This window comes from Siphateles boraxobius, unplaced genomic scaffold (genome assembly GCF_051911475.1).
Source record: "Siphateles boraxobius isolate OS27281-9 unplaced genomic scaffold, OSU_SipBor_1 19, whole genome shotgun sequence".
NCBI classification, from domain to species: Eukaryota; Metazoa; Chordata; class Actinopteri; order Cypriniformes; family Leuciscidae; genus Siphateles; species Siphateles boraxobius.
Genome location: NW_027508799.1, coordinates 20242596 through 20270022, shown reverse-complemented (window position 1 = coordinate 20270022; position 27427 = coordinate 20242596). Strand labels below are relative to the sequence as shown.

General features: G+C 39.9%; 1 protein-coding gene across 10 annotated transcripts in view; it reads left to right on the top strand.

Moving 5' to 3' along the window:
• syt1a (synaptotagmin Ia) overlaps window positions 1–27427 on the top strand; it is a 231555-nt gene that overhangs the window by 172940 nt on the left and 31188 nt on the right. For all 10 annotated transcript variants that reach the window (XM_077234215.1, XM_077234212.1, XM_077234217.1 and 7 more), the window contains one exon: window positions 21157–21345. In XM_077234215.1, the coding sequence (XP_077090330.1) occupies window positions 21183–21345 (163 nt within the window). In that variant the 5' untranslated portion in view covers window positions 21157–21182. The remainder of the gene's footprint in view (window positions 1–21156; window positions 21346–27427) is intronic.

The window sequence follows — 27427 nt, the reverse complement described above, 5'->3', positions numbered from 1 at the left end:
CCACTCCCAGCATTAGTCAAATGACATCTAAAATAGCTTTTGAACAGAGGCTAGATATCAGCACACATAAACTCTTTCAATGCAAATCAGCTTTTAGTATGCTGTTGGTACATCTTTTAATATTTATATGTGACTCAGTAGTTTCAGTATTTTAAAAGCCATATAAGTGTTGAGGTGTACATGTGCACTTTATGTTGCTCAGTATTGTTCACTAACAAAAAAGCATCACAAGTATTACGTTGATATTACATGTTCTTATTTGTTATACTAAGATAATAACACTCTTTGGTGTGCATTTTCATTCTAACAGTGGAATATTTTCCCCCTTTTTGAACAAAAATAATAATAATTATTATTACTATTATACCAAAAATAAGAACACTGAATAATTTCCTGTTTGATGATATTATTATAAACATATTCAAATAGATAGTTACAGTAATTTAATTGATTCCACTGTCTATCAAAATTACAGAATTTTTTTTTTCAATTCCTTGGAAAAATTGGTGTTTGCAATGAGCAGTCTGAAACTCTGAACTAACAAAAAGGATGTTTATAGTTAGACCCTCTCTGACAGGTTTGTTAGTGTCAATCGTAGCTTTGCCTGTGCAGTTGTAAATGACTGTAATGATTCTTGACTTGAGCAATGAAAACAGTCTTCACTTGATGAGCTTGACAGCTCTTGCTCTCTCTCTCTTTCCTCAATCTACATATGATCATTATTCTAATTAGCTTTGATGAGTAAAACGGCAATGCAGAACAGATTCTTCTGTCTCACGACCTGCACAACCCTCAAGTCCTCGGGATCTGACTTATACTTCTACATAAGTTTACATGCTGCCTTCAGAATCTATACAAGAATTTCCATTAAAAATAAATCAGAAATCCTATAAAATCTCTTTTATAATATCCTCTCATTTTTATTATTTAAAAATATTTATATATTAAAATAAAAAATATGATACAAATCTATCAGAATCTTAAGAGATGTCATTTACTTATTTTCCTCTATTGTTTGTTTTTACAATTTAAACAAAAATGTAAAAAAGATAAATATTTGATCGATTCTGAAGAGGTTTGAAAACTTAAGCACAACTGTACACAAGCTTCAGTATTATTTATGTCATTGTTTTTTCTCCACTCTCCACTAGCACAGTTAGTCCTTCACAGAATGAGAGAGAGATGTTACAGCTTGTTGAGACATGCGGAGAGTGAGAAGTGGAAACATCAGTCAGACTGTCCTGTGACTGTCAATTCACATCAAAGAGGAGAATGCTGAACACTAGAAGCACTGCACTGTAGATTACCTGTCACAATTCAACCATCTCACACACATACACACCATCACCAGAACCCCTTTCCATCACACATCCTCTTCTTTCATCCTCACCTCTCTCTATCTTCGTCTATCACTTCCTCGTTCCGCTAGCGTGTGAAAAAACATACCAGAATTTACTTCATTCCAAAATAGAAAGCCACACCAATGAGCTTGTAGAGTGTGTATAGACCAACTATTGCTGGTTAGTGCAGTTTGGTGTTGATCTAGTCATGCCGTTTTAGTAACACTGTATATTTTTGGTTAAGCTAGTTAAGAAGCTTCTTTTCGGCAGGGATTCAAGTGTCTCATTACAGTAAATAATTCAGCGATAGTAAAATGATTTTCAGACTTTAAGTGTATAGTTTGCTGGTGACAAGAAAGTACAATTAGTACGGTAGTATTTGGACAAAGCACGTTATAAATTACACAGACCCCCTTGTTGGAGTATGTTTGCTATTATGTATAAGAGAGAATGTTGCTAAATAACTGCCTTAATGTAAATTAAACCACATTCACAACTAATTTTACTTACATAATGGGACTTTTGTATTATTATTTGGGAGCATTATTTCATTCATTGCTAATTAGTTGAAAGGAAAGTTGTGGGGCAAGTAATTATATTTTGAGGAAAGATCAAAACCATAATTTGCACTGATTATGCACAAAAAGATCATAAATGTGTATTAAGAAAGTTAATGGTGTCAATTAATGTTTAGGAGTTACATTTTAATATGCAAATTGGCATGCATGGTCGGTAGTTGTAGTTCAGATTTCACTGATGATTTGAAATATGTTACTGAAATCAAATCATGGCACACAATTTTGGAGTTCCCTTTCAAGGGAACTCGAGCTGAGTTTGAGACGCGGTGGGAACGCTCTGCGTGATTACGTCGTGAAGCACGTGTAAAATCAGTCCAATGGAAGCCCGCTACGACATAGGTGACGTCATAGACCAGGAAACTATAAAGCAACCCTGAAATCAGACCGCGATAGCTTCTGCACCTTCAGCAAGCGCTCTCTGTATATCTGTCCTTGTCTATTTATTGTTGTCTGTCAAGCCCCTTATATATATATATATATATAACTATGGCGAGCAAGCAAAGTTATAAACCTTGTGTTGTGCCCTGCCCTCGTTATATCACGGGTGGGGACACACATCCTATGTGTATTGCTTGTTTGGGAGTGGAGCATGCCCAGTCAGTCCTCGAGGGGGCTGACTGTGAGCATTGCTTGAGTTTGTCTATGAAAACTCTCCGCTCTCGCCGAGCGTTCTTTGAGGAGGACGGTTCGGTTCGCGCTCCCCAAGGTGCGGGTCCCGCTGCTGCCGAGGCACAGCGTCGAATTTCATCTTGGGGTTCGCAGATGGATCTAGTAGCAGGGTTTGAGACGGGCCCCGCCCTTTCTCAGCCCTTACCTACTGGATTCGGTGTCTTTGCCCAGGAAGGAGCCCGCTCTGCGGCTTCTCCTTCCCAGGCTGAGGCACCAATATTACGGCTATCCAGTTCTGAGGATCTGGATGTCGGTAGTATGGGGGATATTGAGTGTTCGCCAGCTCATACCCCTGCTGATGAGGAGCTTATGGAGGTTTTATCTCGTGCTGTTACTAAATTAAATATTGAGTGGCCAGCCGATGATTTCGATGTTTGAATCTAGAAAGAGTCTTTTAGATGAACGTTATTTACCATCTAGATCACGACCTCCTCGTCGGGAACTCCCGTTTTTTCCCGATCTCCACGCCGAGGTTTCGAGATCGTGGATTAAAACCGGCGTCTTTCAGAGTGCATAACCCACAAACTAAGAATTATAGTAAAGTTCAAGGGATTGATCATTATGGTTATTTGACTATGCCTCGTGCTGAAGACACACTAGCGAGCTATCTCTCCCCTGAGTCGTCTTCTTCTCTGAAAGCCCCGACGTTACCCACCAAACCATTAAAAAATACATCTTTGTTGGTGGGTAAAGCGTATTCGGCAGCAGGTCAGGCCGCAGCATGTTTGCACACTATGTCGATTCTCCAAGCGTACCAGGCTGACCTGCTGAAGGACATAGACGATAGTGAGGAAGTTAGTGCTGACGCAATTCGAGAATTGCGTCGCACGACAGATTTATCTCCTCGAGCCACCAAGGAGACGGCCAAGTCTGTTGGCCGCTCTATGGCAGCCTTGGTGGCCACGGAACGCCATTTATGGTTAAATTTATCAGAAATAAAAGATAAAGATAGATCTGTTCTTCTGGACGCACCGCTGTCACCTACAAGTCTGTTCGGCGATGCTATAAATTGTGTCGTCGATAGGTTTCAAGAAAATAAGAAACAAGCGGCTGCGTTTCAGAGGTTTCTTCCTCGCCGGTCTATTGTCCCGAGGCTGCTCGTAGTATAAAGTCTGAGCAGCCTCATCCGTCTACGAGCTCCGCTCACAGAGTTCAACAAAAACAGAGCGTTGCCGCTCGGGCACCTCCTCAATCTACGGTTCCTGAGTGGCTCTCGCAGCCCAGACCTGTTAGGGGTAGACAAGATCTGAGGACTGTTATCTCTAGGAGAGCTTGGGCTAAGAAGAAGTCCTGACGCCAAGGCTATCAGGCTTCTGAGGGTGGTCCCCTCCAGGGAGGAACGGTTCCGAGGAACCGTCCCTCCTTGGCACCCTCCGGGGGGCGACTCTCCGAGAAGAGCCGCAGCGCTGCCACTTCGGTTGTTCCCTGCCGGTTCGCCGCTTCAGGGTACCGAGGTGTCAGCGTCCCCGTGCAATCCTCTGAGGAGGGTTGTAGAACGGTCAGTTCGGTTGTTCCCTGCCGGTTCACCGCTTCAGGGCGCCGAAACGATTGTTCCATCAAATCCAGAGGCCAGTCTCGAGAGACTGGTTCCCTTATCGGAATTTCTGGCAGCGTGGAAACTTCTGCCAAATATTTCTCTATGGGTCCTGCACATAATAGAAAAGGGTTACAGAATTCAGTTCGGTTCTCGTCCGCCCTGATTTCAAGGAGTCCTCCCCACGGTGGTGGACTCACAGCAGGCTCTGGTAATGGAGCAAGAAGTACTGACACTTCTTCGAAAGGGAGCTATAGAAAGGGTTTCTCCTCCCAGCAGAGAGTCAGGGTTTTACAGCCGTTACTTCATTGTTCCAAAGAAGGATGGAGGGCTGCGTCCTATTCTAGACCTGTGCCAGTTAAACAGCAGGGTTCAGAAACTCAAGTTCAGAATGCTTACACTCAAACAGATTGTATCACAAGTTCAGTCCGAGGACTGGTTTGTCACAATAGACTTGAAGGACGCGTACTTCCATGTATCTATCCATCCTCATCACAGGAGGTTCCTGTGGTTCGCTTTCGGGGGCGAAGCATACCAATATCGGGTTCTTCCATTTGGCCTAGGTTTATCTCCCCGCACTTTTACAAAATGCGTGGATGCAGCTCTGGCTCCGTTGAGACTCCAGGGCATCCGCGTATTAAATTACATCGACGATTGGTTGATTTTAGCTCAGTCAGAGCAGGTGGCGGTTCAGCATCGAGATGCTGTTCTGTCCCACATAAAGAGTTTGGGGTTGCGGCTAAACACCAAAAAGAGTGTGCTCCTCCCTGCTCAGAGGACCACTTTTCTAGGTGTAATTTGGGATTCGACCACAATGCAGGCACGCCTGTCTCCTGCTCGTATTTCTGCGATTCTCACAGCCGCAAAGAATGTGAAACTAGGCCAGTCACTCACTGTGAAACAGTTTCAGAGACTGTTGGGTCTCATGGCAGCTGCGTCCAACGTTATTACTTTTGGCCTTCTGTACATGAGACCCCTGCAGTGGTGGCTCAGGACCAAGGGGTTTTCTCCGAGGGGAAATCCGTTCCGCAAGATCAAGGTCACGCGGCTATGCCTTCGTGCCTTGGCCTTGTGGAAGAAACCTTGGTTCCTCGCCCAGGGCCCAGTCTTGGGGGCTCCTTGTCGACGCGTCACGCTTTCGACGGATGCTTCCCTCACGGGATGGGGGGCGGTCATGAGTGGCCGCTCGGCGCAAGGTCTGTGGCAGGACCATCAATGTTCCTGGCACATAAATCGTTTAGAGTTGATGGCGGTATTTCGAGCACTCAAATATTTCCTGCCAGACCTGAGAGGCCATCACGTGTTGGTCTGCACAGACAACACTTCGGTGGTCTCCTATATCAACCATCAGGGGGGTCTGAGGTCACGTCACCTTTGCAAATTAGCCCATCAGATCCTCCTATGGGCCCAGGGGAAGTTACTGTCGCTCAAGGCGGTATATATTCTGGGGCGTCAGAATGTGGGAGCAGATATTCTGTCGAGACAGGGGCTGAGGCCCGGGGAGTGGAGACTTCACCCAGAAGTGGTGGAGTTCCTGTGGGAAAAGTTCGGTCGTGCTCAGGTAGACCTTTTCGCATCATCAGATTCAACCCATTGTCCCATGTGGTTCTCTCTAACGCACCCAGCTCCTCTCGGTCTGGATGCTATGGTGCAGGTGTGGCCGAGGCTGCACCTGTACGCCTTTCCCCCGATATCTTTGCTTCCGGGGGTTCTGGAGAGGGTTCGCCGAGAAGGGGCTCGTCTGCTACTAGTAGCCCCTTATTGGCCGACCCGAGTTTGGTTCTCGGACTTGGTGTCTCTTCTGGACGGCTCCCCGTTGGAGATCCCAATCAGGGTGGACCTCCTGTCTCAGGCCGGGGGCACGATATTTCACCCTCGGCCGGAGTTGTGGAAACTGTGGGCCTGGCCTCTGAGGGGGCCAGGCTCAGGGAGACCGGTCTTTCGACCGATGTTGTAGAAACCATTCTTCAATCCAGAGCTCCTTCCACGAGAAGGCTGTATGCGCTAAAATGGAAACTTTTCACCACGTGGTGTGTTGAACGTCAGTTAGATCCTGTTAACTGCCCTGTTGGTTCAGTTCTTGATTTTCTGCAAGACCGTTTCTCGGCCAGGTTATCTCCTTCCACCCTAAAGGTTTACGTGGCGGCTATATCTGCCTACCACACCCCTCTGGGGGGTACTTCTATTGGGAGAAACCCTCTAATTACTCGCTTTCTCCGTGGTACATTGAGGTTGAGACCTGCACTGCACTCTAGAGCACCGGCTTGGGACTTGGCCATTGTACTCGAGGGTCTGGCTTTAGCTCCCTTTGAGCCCATCGAGGAGGTTTCTGAAAAGTTCCTCACTCTAAAGACTTTATTTCTCCTTGCTATCTCATCTATCAAGAGAATTGGTGATTTACATGCTTTGTCGGTTGCTCCTTCATGTCTGGAATTTGCACCTGGTATGGTGAAGGCATTTCTCTACCCCAGGCCGGGTTATATTCCTAAGGTCCCACTGAATGTTGGATGCCCAATAGTGCTGCAGGCCTTTTATCCTCCACCCTTTAATACCCCTGACCAGGAACAGCTTAACCTGTTATGTCCAGTCCGGGCTTTAGATGGCTACGTTCACAGAGCTGCCCTGTGGCGTAAATCTGAGCAACTATTTGTTTGTTTTGGGTCACTCAAGAGAGGATTCCCTGCATCTAAGCAGGTTATGAGTAAATGGATAGTCGAGGCTAATTCATTGGCTTATGAAGCGGCCGGACAGCCTTCACCTATGGCTGTGCGGGCCCATTCTACTCGGAGTATGGCGGCCTCTATGGCCTTAATTTCGGGAGTTTCCCTTCTTGACGTATGTAATGCGGCAGGATGGTCCTCTCCGCATACATTTGTCAGGTTTTATGACCTTGACCTCTCCACTCCTGGGGCGAGGTTGCTTGCTTCTTAGTGTGCGCAGGACCTCACACAGAACGGGCATTTGTCATTATGGCGTAGTGGGTATAGGGTTCCCACCGCGTCTCAAACGCAGCTCGAGTTCCCTTGAAAGGGAACGTCTCAGGTTACGTATGTAACCCTGGCTCCCTGATAGGGAACGAGACGCTGCGTTTGCCTGCAATACTTCCTGCATGCCCTGATCGACTTGCTTCTGGTTTTTCAGAAGCTATCGCGGTCTGATTTCAGGGTTGCTTTATAGTTTCCTGGTCTATGACGTCACCTATGTCGTAGCGGGCTTCCATTGGACTGATTTTACACGTGCTTCACGACGTAATCACGCAGAGCGTTCCCACCGCGTCTCAAACGCAGCGTCTCGTTCCCTATCAGGGAACCAGGGTTACATACGTAACCTGAGACGTTTTATTTCTCCCAAAAATCAATTATTGAAAAGGTACAGGGAAGCAGTCTGGGTTGAACCTTTCTGCTATTCTTCTAAATTAATCAAGGGGAAAACCTGAGGAGGTTTGGATTAGGCCAAAGCCTTCTGAGATTAGAAGACTCTCAGACTGCCTGTGGAAGTATGTAAATCACAAAACCAGTGCATTCAGAGTGTTGCCAGCAGCGGTGGATTCATCTTTTTCACAGAGCCACTCCACAGGATCAAATCCTAAAATGTACAGTGTTACGTAATGCTGAAAAACATTCAAATTCACACTCTCAGGACAAACAGCCCTTGCAAGAACATACTGACTGCTTGTGTGAGCGTGTGTGTGAAGTGCCAGCTGCAAAATACCCTCTTTATCTACAAAAAATGAAAGACTCGCCAACGTGGGAGGCATGGGGAGAGCAGAATGAGTTGTTAAGAGCTGCATCTGTGGAAGAAGCACAGTGCAAATTAATGGATAGATGGCGTACCACGAATCTCAGGGGATCCATGAGGCGGGACCCTGTCTATAAGTAGTGATGTCATTTATGAGTGTTTTATCAGACCACAGAGTTTTGAGCCAGTTATATTATGGTCAAATTTGCCAATATAAAGTGGTTTCTTTCTAGAGCCGGTGTCTCGTACAACAGTGCAGACGGACTGGTGGCGTTGAAGGGTCAGGTGTCCTGTGCTCTGAGAGTTTAGCCGATCCCATTCTTTCCTTTTTAGTTAGAGAGGTGTACAGGGTTCTTACAGACACTGTAAATCACAGGTGAGAAGAGCAGAGAGAGGGAGAGAAAGAGAGAAGCCGAGCCCTTGATCCAAAAGCAATCTGCTAGCATGCGCTGCATCACATCTGACACCCACCTATAAAGAATAAAAAGAGAAGTAATAGGGTATACCAATCAATTATTTTTCCTTTCTTTCTTCTCACACACACAAACATGTTGGGTTTTCATGTTTTATGGGGACTTACCATAGATATAATGATTTTAATACTGTACAAACTGTATATTCTATCCTGTAACCATAACCCTACCCATAAACACAACCCTCACAGAAAACTTTATGCATTTTTACATTATCAAAAACATCTTTCTATATTATTTATAAGCTGTTATCCTTATGGGGAACAACAAGATGTCCCCAACAAGGTCAAAAATTACTGGCATTACTGTCTTTGTGGGGACATTTACCACACACACACACACACACACACACACACACACACACACACACACACACACACACACACACACACACACACACACACACACACACACACACACACACACTGGGTCTCAATGTTTTATGGGTAGATTCCATAGACATAATGATTATAATGTACAAACCGTATAGTATCCCCTACTATCCATTAACCTATGATTTATTAGCTGTTTTCCTCATGTGGACCAAAAAAAATACTTTGTGTTACTAACATGGGGTTTACCAGAACCACACACACACACGCACACACACACACACACACACACACACACACACACACACACACACACACACACACACACACACACACACACACACACACACACACACACACACACACACACACCAGTAACCTGGCTACAAATGTAATCATATTGTTGCTGTTGTTTAATCACCCCTCTGCCCTTGTATGACATAATGAGCTGTTTAGCGCTTGCTCGAACACACATTAAGGCTTTTATACAGTCCGTATTTATCAAACCCGTGATGAAGAATTGAACTGAGAATGCCTAAATTCATTTAATTCATTTTGAATGGAGATTGCAAACAGTGAATAATTGAAGTTTAAAAATTGACCTTTAAGGGGAATAAAGTTAGAATGGAATAAAAAAATAAAATCCAAGTGTAGTTTTTAACATTTTCTTTAGATATAAATAACCATAAACATGATCACATATGAGGTATTTGCAGATATATACATTATTATTTAATAAATTAACTTTTGCCTAGTATTAAAACCTTTTGTTTTAATAATTTAACTTCCATTTTATGTATCAATGTAAAAGAACAGTTTAAAGAGCGTTTTGACAGTTGAACTGAACAAATCATGATTTTCATTTAATTGTCATCAAAAGTCAAAGCAGTTTGTTTGGAAAACTTGTGTTGCAAAACAAAAAAATCCCGTGTTGAATATTTGAATTCAGTAATTTATTCGTCCTGCTCCAGTTCAAGTTCAAATTGTAGTCAGTTCAGTTCAAATTACAACTCAAATTAGTTTCCTAAATTTAATCCTAAATTTAAAGTATAATGTTTATGGAAAATAAAGTTCTAAGGTTGAAATGATCCATGTATGTTTAGCGATTCAAGCTGAATTAATTGCAGGAAATTATGTCCGAGAAGTAGAAGAACAAAAATAGACTTAAAATCAGTAATAAATTATGTGAAGTAACATCCTTCTTTTCTGTGATGGACCATGCGTATTCTGGAAGTTAACAGTACAACATAAGCTAAAACATTGTCATTTTTTCTTTCTCTTTCAAGTCAATTCAAACTCCACCATTTTAACATTTTGCCTTTGTTTTTAAGAAATGTACTGTTACAAGTGGTTGCATCTATTTTGTCTTTGTATTGTAGATTCATACGTATCTTTTACTATATTCATAACACTTATATAAGTGTAGGCTACCACACAAAAATACCACACAGACAGAGTGGTATCCCATCATGCTCTGCTTCACCTTGTCACTTCTGATCTTTCTGAGCGAGCTTTTTTCCTCTAACCCCAAGGGTCCTGGCCTCTCCTGTCCCATTCCCCCCTTCACTGTCTGCTGTCGTTTTTTCCTCACTCTGTCTATTTCTCTGTCCTCCTTCCTGTTATTTGAAAGATATCCTTTTTTAACCCCCATTGTCTGTGTCTGTTCACCTTAATGTTGTAAAATGGCAGCAGATATAGTTCAAAATGGAGAGCTGTGAGTTTCGCATGGTGGACAGACAAGATAAAGATCTATATAGAAGTTTATAGAATTTCTCTTGTTTTTTTTTTGTCATTTGCGGGGAGTTTTCTGTCATTACTAACCTGTTAATAACAGCACATTCTGAATTTTTTGAAGGGTAACTTAAAGCTGAGCAGTTAGACCTTACTCATATGATATTAAAATCACAAATGAGATCTCTATAATATCTTGATTGTTTCAGAAAGTTGTTGCCTGTCTATATATACCCAACCAATGGCAATGACACCAAGCTCCCGATGGATACCCTTTATACCACTAAATGTGTGTGTGTGTGTGTGTGTGTGTGTGTGTGTGTGTGTGTACATGGGAGAGGCTCAGGGCTCCAATTACTCCAAAACAAGGAAAATACATGATGAAATAAACAACAGACATCCTGGCCTGGGGCCATTGCCTACACTGGATGACTAATAGCATTTAATGATGGAGTGTTTGACTGGTGTCATGTTAATGAATAAATGATTGGAGCTTTTAAGTCACAAATAAGTCGGTGGTTAAAAAAACACAGTTTGCCTGAACTTGAGGCTCGATGGGGACGAACGTTGTGAGATGAGACAACAGCTGGCTTCCTGCTCTTAAGAATACACTCATATGCCAAAAAACACGTATTACTCCCATCTCTTCTTGCTTCCCAAATGCACTCTTTTTCCACAGCTGATATGCCCCGCCTGAGCCAAACGTCCATTATTTACACTTGTTCTGGGTTTAAATGAGAGCAGCTGGGAGCTGATGAGTGAGCAATGCCCTGAGGGTTCCTAGCACACGTTGTGTTTTTTTTTTTTTTTTGCCCAGGCTGATGTTATTCTGCATTTGCAGTCTCAAGTCCTTTATCCATGGTAGTTTATAAGCAACAACGAGGAATTTAGGAGTTTTTCATCATCCTCCGCAGAAGCGAGAGGTAATTGAAAAAGGGGGGATTTTGTGCATGGGCTAAATAGAGAAGCAGTGGCCCTGCAGCAAAGCGAGGTTAATAACTTTTCCACTTTCATTACCCCAGAGATGGACTGCAGGGGACTTAAACATAGTCCATGGACACCGGAGAACTCTACTTCTCTTATCTTACTTTCAGTTCTCTCTCTTTCACTCACCTGTGTGCATATAAATGCCAACACACACACACAGTGTCTATACTCAACAGTCAGCCTGGTTTTCTTCTTGGTTTGGCCTGGTGGTGTGATTGTAGATAGATAGATAGACAGACAGACAATAACATATGGTTTTGTCTTTCTTTATTTTTTTCTTTTCCAGCATGCTGTGTATCAGCTTTAGCTGTGGTTGACTCTTTTGCCTTAATGTCACCATGTCCCTTATCAGAATGAATGTCTCCTGAAGGTTAATTACTACAATTCCCCCATTGGCCAAAAGAAGTGAATTATACATTCATATTGTACATTTTGCCCTTGACATTCCAGTTTGTTCCTTATGGCCTAATTATTCCACTGACTGCTAGGTCATGAAAATGTACATTCACTTTAGAATTGAAAATTTTTTTTGATGGTATTCCTTCAACCAATCGCTTAAACCAAACACTTAAAATGTACTATAAACGTGCAGAAATATTCTCATGCAGATTATCTACATTCCACCTTGCAGCATGTTCTAAAAATCCATTAGTATGCACTTTGCATATTCAAATATTTCCTGTACTGTTACTTTATAGATAACACTTGTTTTGATCATAAAATGAAATGGCATTTACTTTAGTGGCTTTAATTAGTATTTGTCTGATAAGCGTCATGCAATTCAATAAAGTGCTCTTAATTGTTTGACGCAACATCAGTGAACTATTTATTTGCTTTCATACAGCTTTTAATTGTGTTAAGTTATCTTTTTTATTTATTTTTTATATAACTACATTGTTAGTTCTCCCTTTGAATCAAACGATATTGCTATGATTATTGCTTTGTACCCACGGGAAAGCAATTTGAACATCTTGGTGAACATTATCTTTAAATGAGACACAAATTTAAAATTTCGTCGTCAAAACTAAAACTTACCTATGGAAACACAAGAGTTGGTCCATACCTACAGTGTTTGATTTTTCCTTTCACAAACTAACTTGTGTGTTACTTTTGTTTGTTGCCTTCATGTTCTATCTTAGTTTTATTCTTCTTTTTTATTTTTTGACGATAAATACTCTTGTATCCCAGCTTATAAAAATACAATTATAAACAGAAAAGCCTGTGTGAAAACATCAATGTTTCTATGCTAGGTGATGTGAGTGGTGCCGAAGTTACACACTTCAGCTTTAAAGCTATATGCAGTTATTTTTGATATTTCAGTAGTTTTCTTCACGAGCAAGTGTTTTGTTCAACTAAGATAAAAAAGGTGCTCTAACGGATTAAACACAAAAGAAAGTCTAATTGAGGATCAACTAAGCTTTATGTCAATATGTATTTAGAGTGAGTCATTATATAGTCAAATTCATCTACCAATAACAACAGAAAACATGATTGTTGTTGTTGCCACTGAGAGGTCGAAGCTGCTCATCCGTGTTCACGCCTGTTCATTGCCTGTAGCATCCAATCTCTGCCAGTTTATGTGTTATCAGTGTTTTTCATCTCTCCTCCTCCTCTTTCTTTCTCTTTCTCATCTCATTGATTTGTAATATTGATCCGAACCATAGCATTCACCCAGACATTTATTTTACTTTTAGTGGGGGTTTTTCAAGACTCAACCGAATGTGTCCTTTTTCTTTGTTATTTTCTACTTCCTCTGCTTCTGACCCGTTGTTTGACAAAACAATTACACACCATTAGCCTCTTCCCACTCAAGCTTTTTCCAGGGTTATTACAACTGAGATATTCACCTCACTGCTAGCTCAAATAACGATTTGGTTTGAACTTTTCCTTTGTTGTCAACTCACTTTTCACAGTCAACTACAACCAAATGCATTATTCATGCAAGCACAACATTAGAACATGTTTGTGCATGTTAAGTTGCAGATTTTTGCATTTTCATAAATGTGAGAGATCAACTTGTCTGTTTAACTGTTGATAAATTACTTTTAGACATCATGGTAATACTATGGTATTCTTTAAGGACCCATGCTTTATGATTATGGTTATCATTCTATTCTATAGTATATCAAGGTACTATGCTATTATCTCAATTCATTGCAGTTAAATTCAGTGTACAATACATATTTTGTCAATACAACATCCCATACTATGGTACTCTGATAAAAAAAAATTGTGTAATAGTCGCATCACACAGAAAAATCATCACAGCAAACCATAATAGAGAAATCGAGATCAGACGGTTGCCACCTCACTTGCTCCCTCATATTTACGAATACTCATTCACACATACATACAGAACAGAAAGCATTCAGCCTCCCCTTTTCGTTTTTTTCTTGCATTTTACACCTTCAAATTTAACACTTTTTTTCTCCCTTCAATAACGCAGTAAATTGAACACATCTATAAATAAAATAATATGTGTTCAAGAACAATTATTCCCCCACAAATACCAATTAACTTTGCTCTGCCAAATTAAAGACACTCTAGTTTTAGGTATTTTTTCCACCTTGCTTCTTGCTAACAACTTTGTCTCAAACTCCAGTTGTTTTAGTTCTTAATATTCAACATTTATTTTAAACATTAAATATAAAATACATAGAAAAAATATTTGACAATGTAGTACTACAAATGTACCTTACTGGTAAGGAGTGTTCCTAGGATTTAGGGAAGCAATGTTGCTAATATTCAATGGTAATAAGACATCCCTTTTGTTATTAATAATTTTATATTAGTTTCAGCTAGTAATACAGTTCATTAGCTTACAGTATCTTTGCGCTCATTACAGTCGCCAAGCAACATATATCACTCAAATGATATGCCTGCCACAGGTGTGCACATATCAACAATTTACAATTTTGAATGTGGTTCGTCGAATCAGAGTAATAACTGCATTTAAAAGGATATTAAACTTTAATTGGACTTTGCATGACAGCAGAACAATATGTAGTCAACTAGATGAATACTTTGTTACTGTACACATTCATACATACACATAAGCACCTTAACAAATTTGTAGACATTCGCATGACAACTTGAAACAAAATCACTGCCATCCACACCATTTCACACCCAGTGCTGAGAGACTGGTGCATCTGCAAGTATTTGTCAGAAATGACTCAAACACATAATCAAACTTGTGAAGACACATTACGCACATGTTGATTCGTCATTGAGCTTCAGTGCATCAGTGAATATGAAATGTCTTCTCTCGGTTGCAACTCCACACTAACATTCCTTGATTGCATTATGCATGCATTTGTTTTTTAATATGCAATAAACATGTCACAGGGCTATATCGCTGGTGACAAATGGAAGTCAACTCCAGTTAAGTGGAAGTAATTGATGATTACATGCTTGATTAAGCCTCAACTTTAAACCAGAACATATAGACGACCAAGATCAAAGTCCAAAGCAAATTATGGTCATTGTGATTCAAGACGTGCATTTGCGCCACTATTTTTAATTTCTGCATGATGAAAGAAAGCGTAATGTCATTGGGCCCAAACATCCTCACCTGCCCTCAATCACTCGAAAACATGACTAGCATTTATTGCCTGGGTGGTTATGGGCTGAACCGTAACTTTGACATAGTTTGAAGTGCCTCCAACCACAGTTCAGAAGATACAACATTCTGGGGCCCTCAAAAATGAGAAAAGGAAGAGTCCAACCAAAGTAGAAGCATCTCAGCGTACATAAAGCCAACGCTCCGATGTGGAGCCGTAGTTTTGCTCTGGCAGCAGTGAAGGTTTTGTTAGAGGAGCACAACCCAGTTGGGAAAAATGGATGGGTGAGGCAGGAAGCAAGGAAAGGAGTGAGAGAAGCATGGTTTGATGTGCAGAGCACCGGAGCGAGTGCAACGAAAGCCATGCTGTGCCATCTGGCAGAGTGGTAATTGGGTAAGGATTTTTCACCTGCTCAGTACCACAGCCCACACTGGGCTGGGTAAAGAAAATATGATGCATCCTGGATGCATATTATGCAGTTAGTGTAGTTTATATACTTTACTTGCAAGTGCCTCAGTCTAAACACTCAGATTGATGGATCCAAACTACAAAATTTGAGGGTTTTCAAGTTTTAGCAGGTTTAGTGGCATAATTCTTTTTATGTGATTTTTATTTTTTCACACATGCATATTCATACCGTATGATAGAACTCTTCATTCTGAACAACTTGTCAATCAATTTGTTTGTTTAAGTATTGGAGATTATTTGATAAACCTAATTTCACAAACTAATCTTAGATTTTTCGCTCAACTTTGGTAAAACCAGGGCAGGACAATTCTCTGGACTATAGTTAAATAATTATTTTAAAAAATGATTAACTTCAGCATTTGGATAGCTATAATAGGGTCATTTAGAAAATGGGCGTGGCCAAGTGTACCCAACAGCCTATCACTCCTAAACGGAAACTCAGAACTTTGTGAAATTGGGTGAGCACATGCGACATATGATTCTAAAGAAGCATGCAAAAACTGTAGAGATCGGGTCATAGGTGGTGCTGTAACTGTTAAAAGGGTGTAAAATGCTGTGTTTCTATGGCAAATAACAATATGGCTAAAAATAGCCTTTTTCGTGTTTGATTTGCATAGAACTTCACGATATGAAGTAAGGAAATGTCACAAACAGTATGATTCTAAAAAAGCCTGCAAGCTTTAGTGGACATCGGATCATAAGTGGTGCTATAACAGTTAAAAGGGTTTCAAAACACACTATATTTCTATGTTAAATTACCTTAAATTGAAGAAAACGTACTATATAATATGTAATATCTTACATTTTGCTTAAAGCCTTAAAGGTTTACAAGCCCTTGAACCCCCTCACAGCTATATTTTATTCTGTTTTAACTGTACAGCTGTGGATTTATTTTATTTTTTTCCCACAGTGGTACTATATTTCAGATAAACACGCCCCAAAATAACGTCAGAACAAACATATTCAAAAAAATATAGCTGCAGAGATATATTTCAACTAGGGGATCATATTTGGGCATCCTTATCATCAGACGTCTGTGTTTGTCTAGAATAAGATGCAAAGTAGAACATGTTTTATGCAAAGGTCTGGCAATTTGAGACTATGGTTATTCCAGCACTCCCAAGGTTTGATTTAATCACTGAATGGCAGCATATGACAGCTTACATGTTTTGGTTGAATGAAAGGTTAGATGTTCTTCAGCCACTATGTTAAAATAATTTAATTTTTGAGTTCCTCTGTGCGTGCCTATCAGTAAAACGACTATGATTTCAATCAATCGTTCATCTCAAAGGCACACTACACAAAATCTCCAAACTCAAGAACTGCTCCTGCTATTAAAGCTCTGAAACTTAATAGAGACCTGTAGAGACATCATTACTGTTTTATGGAGATTGTATTTTTAAAGTCTGGATGATTTTCGTCTCTGCTTTTGCTACGTTTTGTGTGAGCCTTGCTTTTAAATAACTGTTTTGCTTTTTTGATCAAGGGGGCCTGTGATCCTTGCGAGGTCCACTGGGCACAATCACTTGATTTACACAAAGTTGCCCTCTTATAGGCATGTCTCTTGCATCCAGCTGCTTTAGCTCTTAAAATGTGCAACTTTCTTTTGTCTGTGTGATACAAATAGTAATGGCCTAATGGACATTCTTGCACTGCCTCTATCCATTTGTGAGTAATTATGGCTTTTTGTGTAGGTTTATAATGGACTCCTCTGACTCACTGTGTGAAGCAGTCTAGCTTCGCAGGTGTGCGGCAGCGCTATTCATATGTGCGGCGTAAACACACACACGCACACAAAATCCATCTTTTTTCCCATCCTCCTCCACCTTCCCAAAGTTCAGCTCGGCTGCCAGCTCAACTGCCGCCTACATCATATCAGGAGAGTGACACGGGGCTCAAAAAAAAAAACACAGGGCCTTTCGACTGTCAGCAGAAGCTCCTGTCAATCTTTGTGATCCAGAAACCTTCCTCTGCAAGGAACCAATACACCCAACCAATCTTCTACAAACATTTTTTTTCACTTACACGTTACATGAGCAATTTTGCAGCGTGGAAGTTTGAGAACACTAGTTGCTTGTCCACATAGCATGCCTTGTGTTAACCAGACTAGCCAAGATGTAGCTTTTTAAAGACCTTCCATCTTAGACTCATAGCAACTAGATATACAACTACAAAAATCCTATAGAAACTAATTTTGAACAATTGAGATGTGTAACTAAGTAAAGCCATAGCTAGCGAGTGCCACAGCTGTTGAACCCTGTGCTTTTCACACACCATTGTGTCAGCAGACCACACAGCTGCTGCTGTGTACATATGTAAACACTTCCCCATAGTGTCTACAGCTCAGTTAGGGTGTGTTGAAGTCATTAGCATCAGTTTGTGCTCAGCAGCATACAGGCTTGACCAGCTGTTGGTCAACATCTACTGTATATCCCTTACCACAAAAAAGTACTGTGGCTGTAGCACATTACATTGATGCTGTCTACTGTTAATACCATGGTAGTTTGATATTTATAAGATATGTTGTTTATTTTAACTATTTATTTATTTTTGCAAGTAACATCCACAGTGCTAGTATTTCATTATTGTAGAGTATTGATGTTTTACTAGTGTTAATTTTTAAACGGTTCATTTTTGAGGGCTCGTAAAAGTGTGCAATTAACTGTATACATATATACAGTTAATTGGGGGGGGGGGGGGGGGGGTTCCGACCCCCCTAGATGAGACTTGGACCCTCCCAAAAGGGATGAAAATTATAATTTGGGGGGTATTGAAAATAAATGTAATAAAATATAATGTTAGCCTATCCAAAATTCTATGTATTTAAATGCAGTATTACCATCACATACTTACCATCACATACTCAGACCCTCACTCCCCATTGGGCTGTACCATTTCTCTGGTACGTTCAGACTGTGTTCTTTGCTATGGTTCTTTGATATTTCACTAGCTGTCAAAACATACGTACGTACGTAAAAATTAAGAGTAAGTGGCTGAATCAACTTTAATCTCTGCCTATAGTTTTGACTGCCTCGATATCATCTTGCGTTGTGCTTTGTGGTAAATGTTATGAGCAGCTCGTCATCTAAACAGGTTTTCAGAACTATCTTAATTTGGTTGTTCATAGTGTTTCTCTCATCTATAATGAAGTCATAGTCTAGCTAGCTAGCTAGCTAAAAGTTCACGCAGCTCCTGAAGCTCTCTGTACCAAGCACAGATTGTCTGTATCTTGGTAAAACTAAGCCAAGAATGCTTGCATTAATGCAAGCAGTTGTTTAATATCTCACCGACAAGGTTGTTGGATGGAAACGTGCTCAAATGTGTGTTCACATATAGATTAGTGGTTCTCGTGTGTATGCCTATATAAAATGGAGAGTGACGTCACCAGTCGAAATAGCTGTACCCCCCCAAGCTTACCGTATAATTCGAACACTGATTATGACCAGTCATCGGTGAAGCGAATACTACACATATTAACAAAATATTATATATAAAGGTCTGGGTAGATTAGATCTTGGATGCAGGAGAAATGAACAGGAATACATTTCTTAGCGACTTTGATAAGGGCCAAATTATTATGGCAGGGAGACTGGGTCAGAGTATCTCTGAAACGGCAAGGCTTGTTGGTTGCTCCTAGTGAGCAGTGGTGAGAATTTACCAATAGTGGTCCGAGGAGATGCGAAACGGCGATTGGGTGATGGGCTAACTCTACTTATTTTTACATTTTTCATTATCATCAAACACTCTCTTAAAGGTCATGTTTAAAAAAAATTGCGCTGGTAAATGTAATCTGTAGTGAATCTGAAATTGAATGTCCATTTTTTTATACTACACATTATTAACTTTGTGATGCCTGTGTTCACTCAGCATTAAGTTTCTTAATGTATGTAGACAAAATAATAGAATTTCAGTATGGACCATATAGCGTTCATCAGTATTTTACTGATTGTAGTCTAATGTACTTTAAAAAATGTATCATGGTATCATGTTCTGATACATTTTGATTTTTTTTTTTTAGTGATAGCTCAGTGTCACTGGTATAGAAAATTGCACACAGCCCATACAAAATGTTTTTCCAGAAAGAGGATAAGCACATATACATTCGAACCTGCAGAACGTTGTGATTATCTGACTGTAAGAGATCAAATTTACAATTATTTTGTCAAACCAAACAAATATTCATATTCGCAAATATTCACTTCATATTTTTGAAGCATTTTATAAAATTGTGTTTCTATTTTGCACTTGAATGCTCTTTCAAGCTAAAAGAAAACCCGACACACATTTTGTATAATCCGTAAGTTATCAATCCTGCTGTCAGCATAGCAACATGAACACAGCAATGACAACCTGTCAAATGCAACAGCTCCAGCAGTTTCCTCTTTCCAGGCAATCACCTGTAGAGAAAGTAGGAGAGCCATCCCACCCAATCAAAAGTCTAATTAAAATTGCTGCAAGTTCACTCTAACTCCTCTAAACTTTGAGGTTTCGTACCTGCTGCATTCATTTGATCTATTATTATTCCATCTGAGTGATTGACAATGGCAGTAATTACAGAGCAGGTACAATGGCAGTGACACCAGCTGTGCGGGAGTGGGCGGATCTTGCGTGCCCTGTTGCTAGAAGAGAAGGCGGCTCATAGTCTGCTCACTGTTCATCAGCACGTACCACGACCTACCGCTGGCCTTCAGGACCTCCTGGGGTCATGGTGGTACCGACAAGAGAGATGCCATACTGACTGCACATGAACTGGTGAGGCAGAGAGAGTCTGTTGGAAAGTGAGTGAGTAAATGAACAGAGGACTGAGTAAACGCAAGCGAAAGATTAGGATGGATGGATGGGAGGATGTTTAAACAGCTAAACACACCTCACAAGCGCATTTGTTCAGAGCATGATGCAGTCGAAGGCTTCCCATAGTCACACCTCATTCTCCACCTTCCTCGCACACTAGATTAGACACTCGCACACTGGAGTTTTCATCTTTCTCATTCTCACTCCATCTCTCACATCCTGACCTGTTATCTGCCTTCTATCTATATCCCCATTAGCGAAGTTGTGAACAACCCAGTGTTTTTGAGCAAATCTTTAAAGTGAACAACCTTGAGTTTACTTTGGTCTGATTTTCCCCTGTAAAGTGTGTGACTGCTTTGGTGACTTCAAAAAAAAACTTGGGGCCTGTGAAGGAGTATTTTATTGTTTGAACTGTTTGACTATTTAATGACTAAACAAAAAGGGACATCTTGTTCAATCAGTCTGCATGTCTTTGCAAAACAAGTCAGTGTATTGAGTCTTTCCTTTTTAACTATGTTTGGCTGATTAGCTTCAACAGTGAACCCCTTGTGGTAGATGTCGCAAATACACCATTATTCTAGAAAAAAGCATGCTTCTCCTGACATTCTTAGGGCCTATTCACACAGACCACAAAATCGTGACGGCCGTTTTTTTCTGAATACGGTCAAAAGAGTAGACGCTACAAAAATTAATGCGAGCACAATGGCCAATGAGCCTTTGTTTACCAGAATCAAAAGATTCAAATCAGTGGAATGAATCAAAATTCCCACTATTGTCCTCTAGCTGTTTTACATCAATTTATCATGCCATATTTGTAGGCACCTACAAATCCATGTGGTATACATTATCCAACAGATAAAGATGTTGGAAGAATAGTGAATGTTAAACTGATATTTCCTTTTTAAATATTCCAGATAGTATGAGTAACCCTCTCTCATCTTTTCATATTAAGCTTCTGCCTGGCTGCCACTTCCAGCGATGAGTCGAAGGGAGGCTCTTGTGGGGAACCCTGCGCCCAGCGCAGCACCTGAGGTATTGGGCAACAGCACAGAGGCAGCTGGGCCCGGTCCCCGAGAGACCAAAGATGAGATGTTCTCCAAAGTCAAAGACAAGTTCATGAATGAACTGCACAAAATCCCACGTGAGTAAACTGTTTTTTTTTCTTCTTCTTCTTCTTTTCACAACACTTAAAGGTCTTCACTTGTTTATATTTCAGCTTCAGTGTGCTGTGTTCGTTTTACATCATTTTACATAAAAATGAAAATCTGAATGGCATTGGTTTAGCCCCAGCATTGGTTGCATTGGCAAGTTCTGTCAAATCCATTTTTTATTATTTTCTTTCAAATTTTTAAACATCCATTGTTTAGTCAGTGCTGAAAAATAATGAGCTTGAGAAACAGGCGGCCACCAAACATGTTCCTTCTCATTCTAATTGTAAACAAGCAACTAAATGAGTTTTGTTATTTGCATGCCTTTGTTTATCTAAGTGCCCTGTGCCTCAGTCCCCAACACACCACAGCTCTCACTGTGAATCATGGAGATAAATTCAGGCATCGTACCTAACCATCAACCAATTCACTGTGTGCTCCTTCATATTTTCAAGTAAACATGCTAAAAAAAAAAAAAAGTCTGCAGCTGTTTGTGTGTGGGTGTTTCTTTAGCTAGGTGCTATATGTCCCAGAGATATTTTTTTCATTATAACTGTCCTGGACTGGAATATGTGACCGTATGAGATCACCAATAGACTATAAACTATAAACACACACCCGTCTAAAGCACTTTCAAACAAAGATTGTTATAGTTGACAAAATATATAACAAAGACAAAAACTTTGTTGTTCTTTTACATAATTTATTTACAATTGACAACCTGCCCACCACCGAATAGTGCTAAAGTAACTATTCATTATTATTTTTATAATAATTTAGAATTATTTAAAGCTACATAAAGTACTAGGGCTGTGTAAAAATGATCGATTTTAATCGATTCTTAAAATCCCAAGAATCGATTAGTCTATCCTGTTTTTAATTAATGAAGGAACGGAACATTGTAGTGCGTCTCCCATCCAATAAATCCCAATAATTTGTGTGCTTTATTACTTTTGATAAACCGTTTCAGCGCTGTTTAATGTGGCGAGACAGATTGCAGTGGCACCTCAGTTCAAACGAAGCGGCAGTACGGACCGCACGTGAACTGGTCATCTTCTCTGCTTTAATACCAGTTTCAGGAACAAATAAACATGAATGAACATCTGAAGGTATGTTAAAAGATACAGTACAACTTACCGAAATCCGTATCATGTCACATGTGATTGCTCAACCAGTGTTTCAACCGCTGAAAGACATCAATAAAACAGCTTGTAAACAATGTCAAGTAACATCAGATTTACCTCAAAAATAAACTTGTTGGTCAGCTTGGAAAATAAACTCTAGAGAGGAGCATTTTGATAAATATATGCACCACATAACATATTCTTTATAATTTTTAATATTCTTCAACATTTAATCCATGTTTGAATAAATTCGTCAAGTTTTTTGACAGCCACCATTTAGAAATGTTTATATATTTTTTTAAACAAATTGGAGTAGAAATATAATTATGTAGTTGTAAAATTAGTATTTTAACTTTAATATTATAAAAAATCTTCCTTGAGTGTAATTTATGTGTTTGTATACAAATCAGTTGATTTTAACCTTCAATATAATAGTAATGTAATACCATTAGTACAACTGACTCCCATGTATAGTTTACAGCATTAGGTGAGAAATTTTTTTTCCCTCGAGAAAATTTGCACATGTGCTGTATCTAAAATAATCGATATTGAATCTAACGTAAATCTGATCGAATTGCATGCTTGTGAATTGAAATCAAATCCAATCGTGAAATTTGTGTCAATACCCAAATTACAAATTACGCCACGTCTAACATGACACCATTACGCAGACCTGAGATATATTCGAGTCATCTCCTACCCCTACAGTACCTTACTATAGGTGTCTGGTCATTTTGCCAATCTCTCTATCTCTCATACTCGATTTCACACATACAACTTCTCGCTCTCACTTTCACTCACATGCTCACACACGTACACTTTCACTTCCACCCTAGCTTTCGCACTTGGAGACACATTCGCCACATTAATTATCACTTTGCCTTCCTGCAGACAACTGTAAAATAAAGGGTTGCCGAATTTGACTCAGACAGTTATGCCCCTTCTGAGATCCAGCCAGAAAAAGACACTCCATTACAGTGTCTTAAATTACTGTTTTAGCCGCCTCCCTCCATCACACACATGTCTCTGTGCCAACCGGTGCCTGGGTTGATGAATGCCTGGGGAAGAAGGGTGATGTATTGACAGAGTCATCCAGGAACCCTGACGAACCTGCATTAGTGATGAATGGGCGAGTCCAGATGCAGAATACTTGAGCAGTTCTTCTCCAATATAATCCACTGCGTTGAATGTGCAGGTGCCGCCTGTAAAAGTAAGATGCATGGACCTGTCACAATCCGCCATCTAGCGTGGCAAAAACAGAGGAACACAGACAGATGCTGCGTAGTGATGAAAAATATATACTTCACTCTAACCCTTCTGCCATAGCACTATGTAGGCACAATATGAAGGCGAATACTGTTTAAGCTCTTTTAAAAGTAAGCTTCCTTAAACACACTTTTCATTCACAAGTTTAGTGGTTCGTGGGTGGGTTGTGTACAGTCAGCAGATTGTTATGCAAAGAAACCTCTTCAGGGTGATACAAGAGCCACTGCGAAAGTATCCCGCGTATGTGGCTACTTGTCACATAAGCTAACTGAACACAAATTATTCATTTGACATTTTATTACCTCAAGATTACTCGCTTTAGCGGTCTGTTAACAGTTTGTTAAATAACAGACTGCTAGATGTTATGATTGAAGAATCATAATTGAGTATTGCAGGGAGCCGTGTAAAATATAACTGAATGATGCATGGTTTTGCACTAAGCTTGAGAGATTCACTAAGTTTTGAGTGAAAGGACTGCCGAACAACGTAAGATTACACATCACGAACACAAAGAGTAGACCGTTGAAGTTGAAAAGTTGTAGTACCTACTAGTATTAATTACAATGTTTCAAATATATCCTATAGAATTTTGCAAGGAAGGTCATGTCTGAGACTATCTTTAAGTGGGTGCATGTAGGTGGGAGCTTGATAGTTTGGATAGCCAGATCTTCAGACTGACAGCAGAAGGTCTGGACTCCATTCGAGCTTTCATTGGCCAAGAAGTGGCACTCAATTACTCCCTGATACTTCAGACCGAAGGTAAATGTAAATGAACAGGCAATTTGTTTTTGTCCAATTTGTTCAAAGTCTCAGATGGCGACACATATTCAAAAAGGATTATCCATAACCTGTGATACCTTAATTTTCCTCTACCCTCACGGTCACACAACATCACATCCGTTCTACGGGCACCCGTCACAAACGGTCCTGCGTGTAGAATCACTCCGACAGGTAGCTCTCAGTACGCCACACTCGTTTTGTCATGGCTCTCTTCGAAAACGTTCAGAACTTGAGTCCTGTTGGCAGGTTCAACAGTTTGAACCCGACCATCTTGGCTCGAAAATGTCTCTGCGCTGCTGCGGTTACACAGCTTTGTTGACTGCAGCAAAAGAAGCAGCAAAAGAAAATGACTGTAACACAACAGCCCTGGTTATTCTCCCAACGCTCCGCTGCTCAAGCTCAAGGTGTCTGTTTTCGATGATAATTAACCTCACCGCACAGAGACTGTTTGAGACATTATTCTGCCACAATTACTATGAATAATGAACACACTCCGTCCAGCTTCTGAAACACTCTTGCTCAATGGGTACCCTGATGCCCAACACAATGGCCCTTCCATCCATCTCAGCAAATTTTTTAGATGTTCTATCAAACACCACAATTAATGTTCTTTTCTTGTTAATATGCAAACTTAGCTGGGAGCATGTGCTTTGAACATTAACTACAAATTAATGGGGTCTTTGTCTGTCCTTTGATTTTTGTTTTACAGTTTTTTACAGTCGCTAGGACACATTTCTCAATACTTAGGTCACTTTTTCAAAACTCTTCACACAGTGAGCACAACAGAAGTATATGTGGGCTAAACTGTGGATCATTTATCATTGCTTTGGCACAAAATGCATTCAATGACTACATCTTTCAAATTACATTAATTGTTTTCTCACTTTCGACACAACTACCACCAAAACTCTGTGTACTTACAGGCCAATTTGCACATGCTTACATACTGTTTTCAAAACTGTTAAACTTATGTTCAAAACAATAACATAATACAAAACTGAATATGACAGCAATTTGCTACATTTGTACAGTAATATTGTAATGAAATATATTTCGAATCTAAAAATGAAATGCTATAAAAACAATTGGACAATTGGACCAACCACATCTGATTCCTATTGTATCTGTATCGGTGAATGGTGGATACAAATTCTTGTATTTTGTAATTAGTCTGTGCAAAAAAACCAAAAAAAGACAAAATATATTGAAGCATAATGCATCATGTCTGATTCATTCCAGTAAAATATATTGCAGTGAATTCTAAACAGTAGAGAGGTGTGCTTGTTTTACAGAAGAAAACATTGTATAATGCTACCTGTTTTTAGTGTTGTTTAGGTCATTGTTTTGTGGGTGACAAAGTGTGTTTGTTGTCTGTCAACCTTTGCTAGTGTGATGGAAGAATATGTTGATTTGAGACATGTATGAAGTGATATGGTAGTTTTACTGCATTTTGAAAGTGAAATGAACTGCTGTGCCGAGCTGAAAGTTGGTTTGGAGAACTGTGTTAAGGGTTTTGAAAAAGTGACCTAAGTATTGAGAAATGTGTCCTAGCGACTGTAAAAAAATGTAAGTTGTAGACTGAGTGGCTCATACCCGTTCTTTAAACCCTAGTGTGTTGCTTATGTGTCTACCATCTACATAGGCAGCTATTGTAAACATATTGTAAATAAAAAAAGTATCTTAAAAAAGTGAATTAAAAAAAAAAAAATTTGTTGCCGTCCTCATAGTAATAATCTTGCATAACTAAGCATGTTGTTAGTCTTTAACTGTGTGTGTGTGTGTGTGTGTGTGTGTGTGTGTGTGTGTGTGTGTGTGTGTGTGTGTGTGTGTGTGTGTGTGTGTGTGTGTGTGTGTGTGTGTGTTCATTTTGCAAATGCTTTTGTCCAAACCTACTTACAGTTAATGTTTAAAGTATACATGTTATTAGTATGTATGTATTTTCTAGGAACTCATGACCTTGGCAGCTCTACTGTCATGTTCTTCTAGTTGAACTACAGAAATGCTAAGACATGACAAGTTTTGAGAATTCAATATATGTTTGTGAAGTGTGATGTTTAGCGGGATTGTGTTATTTCCCAGTATGTAGAAAGCCTCAGTCATAGTCAGCAACAGGAGGCGAACTGGAGCAGGGTGCCAAACACATCATCAGCCAACAGCCTGACAGATGGAGCAGTTAGTCCTCCCATTCTGCTGACCTTTGACCTAATCCTATCTCCCTTTCTTCCCCTCTCCCTGCTGCCCCCAAGACCGCCCAAGAGGACATCTGAAGGTTACCAGGCTTGTCAACCCTGCTCCTTTGAAATTGAATTATGTAAACAAACAAAAATAAAACCCCAGCCTCTCCGTCTGCCTGCTCCACAATATAAAACCTTTTGGAGGAAGAGATAATCTCATTTAAAACAAGTTAAAACTGCATTACAGTAGTAAACAAACATATAAGAAAAGACACATTTTGTCCCTGCAATGTAGGAGAAGCTAAGAGGCAATAAAGACATTTATAATATTACAAAAGATTTCTGTTTCAAATAACTGCTTTCTGTTAATCAAATAACCCTGAAAAAATGTATCACAGTTCCCGCAAACATTTTAAACAGCTCAAATGTTTTCAACACTGAGGATGATAATAAGAAATGTTTCTTGTGCAGCAAATCAGCATATTATACTGATTTTTGAAGGATCAGGTGACAGTGAAGTAATGATGCTGAACATTTAGCTTTGCCATCACAGCAAATATATTCAAATAGAAATTCTTTTTAAATTGTAATAATATTTTACAATATTACTGTTTTTGCTGTATTTTTACTGTAGCATAAAATACGTCTGTCAAAACCATAAAAAATATTATTGACCCCAGAGGGAGTGTTCACTTGGTGCACAATACATGTTGACAAAAACCAGCAATGGA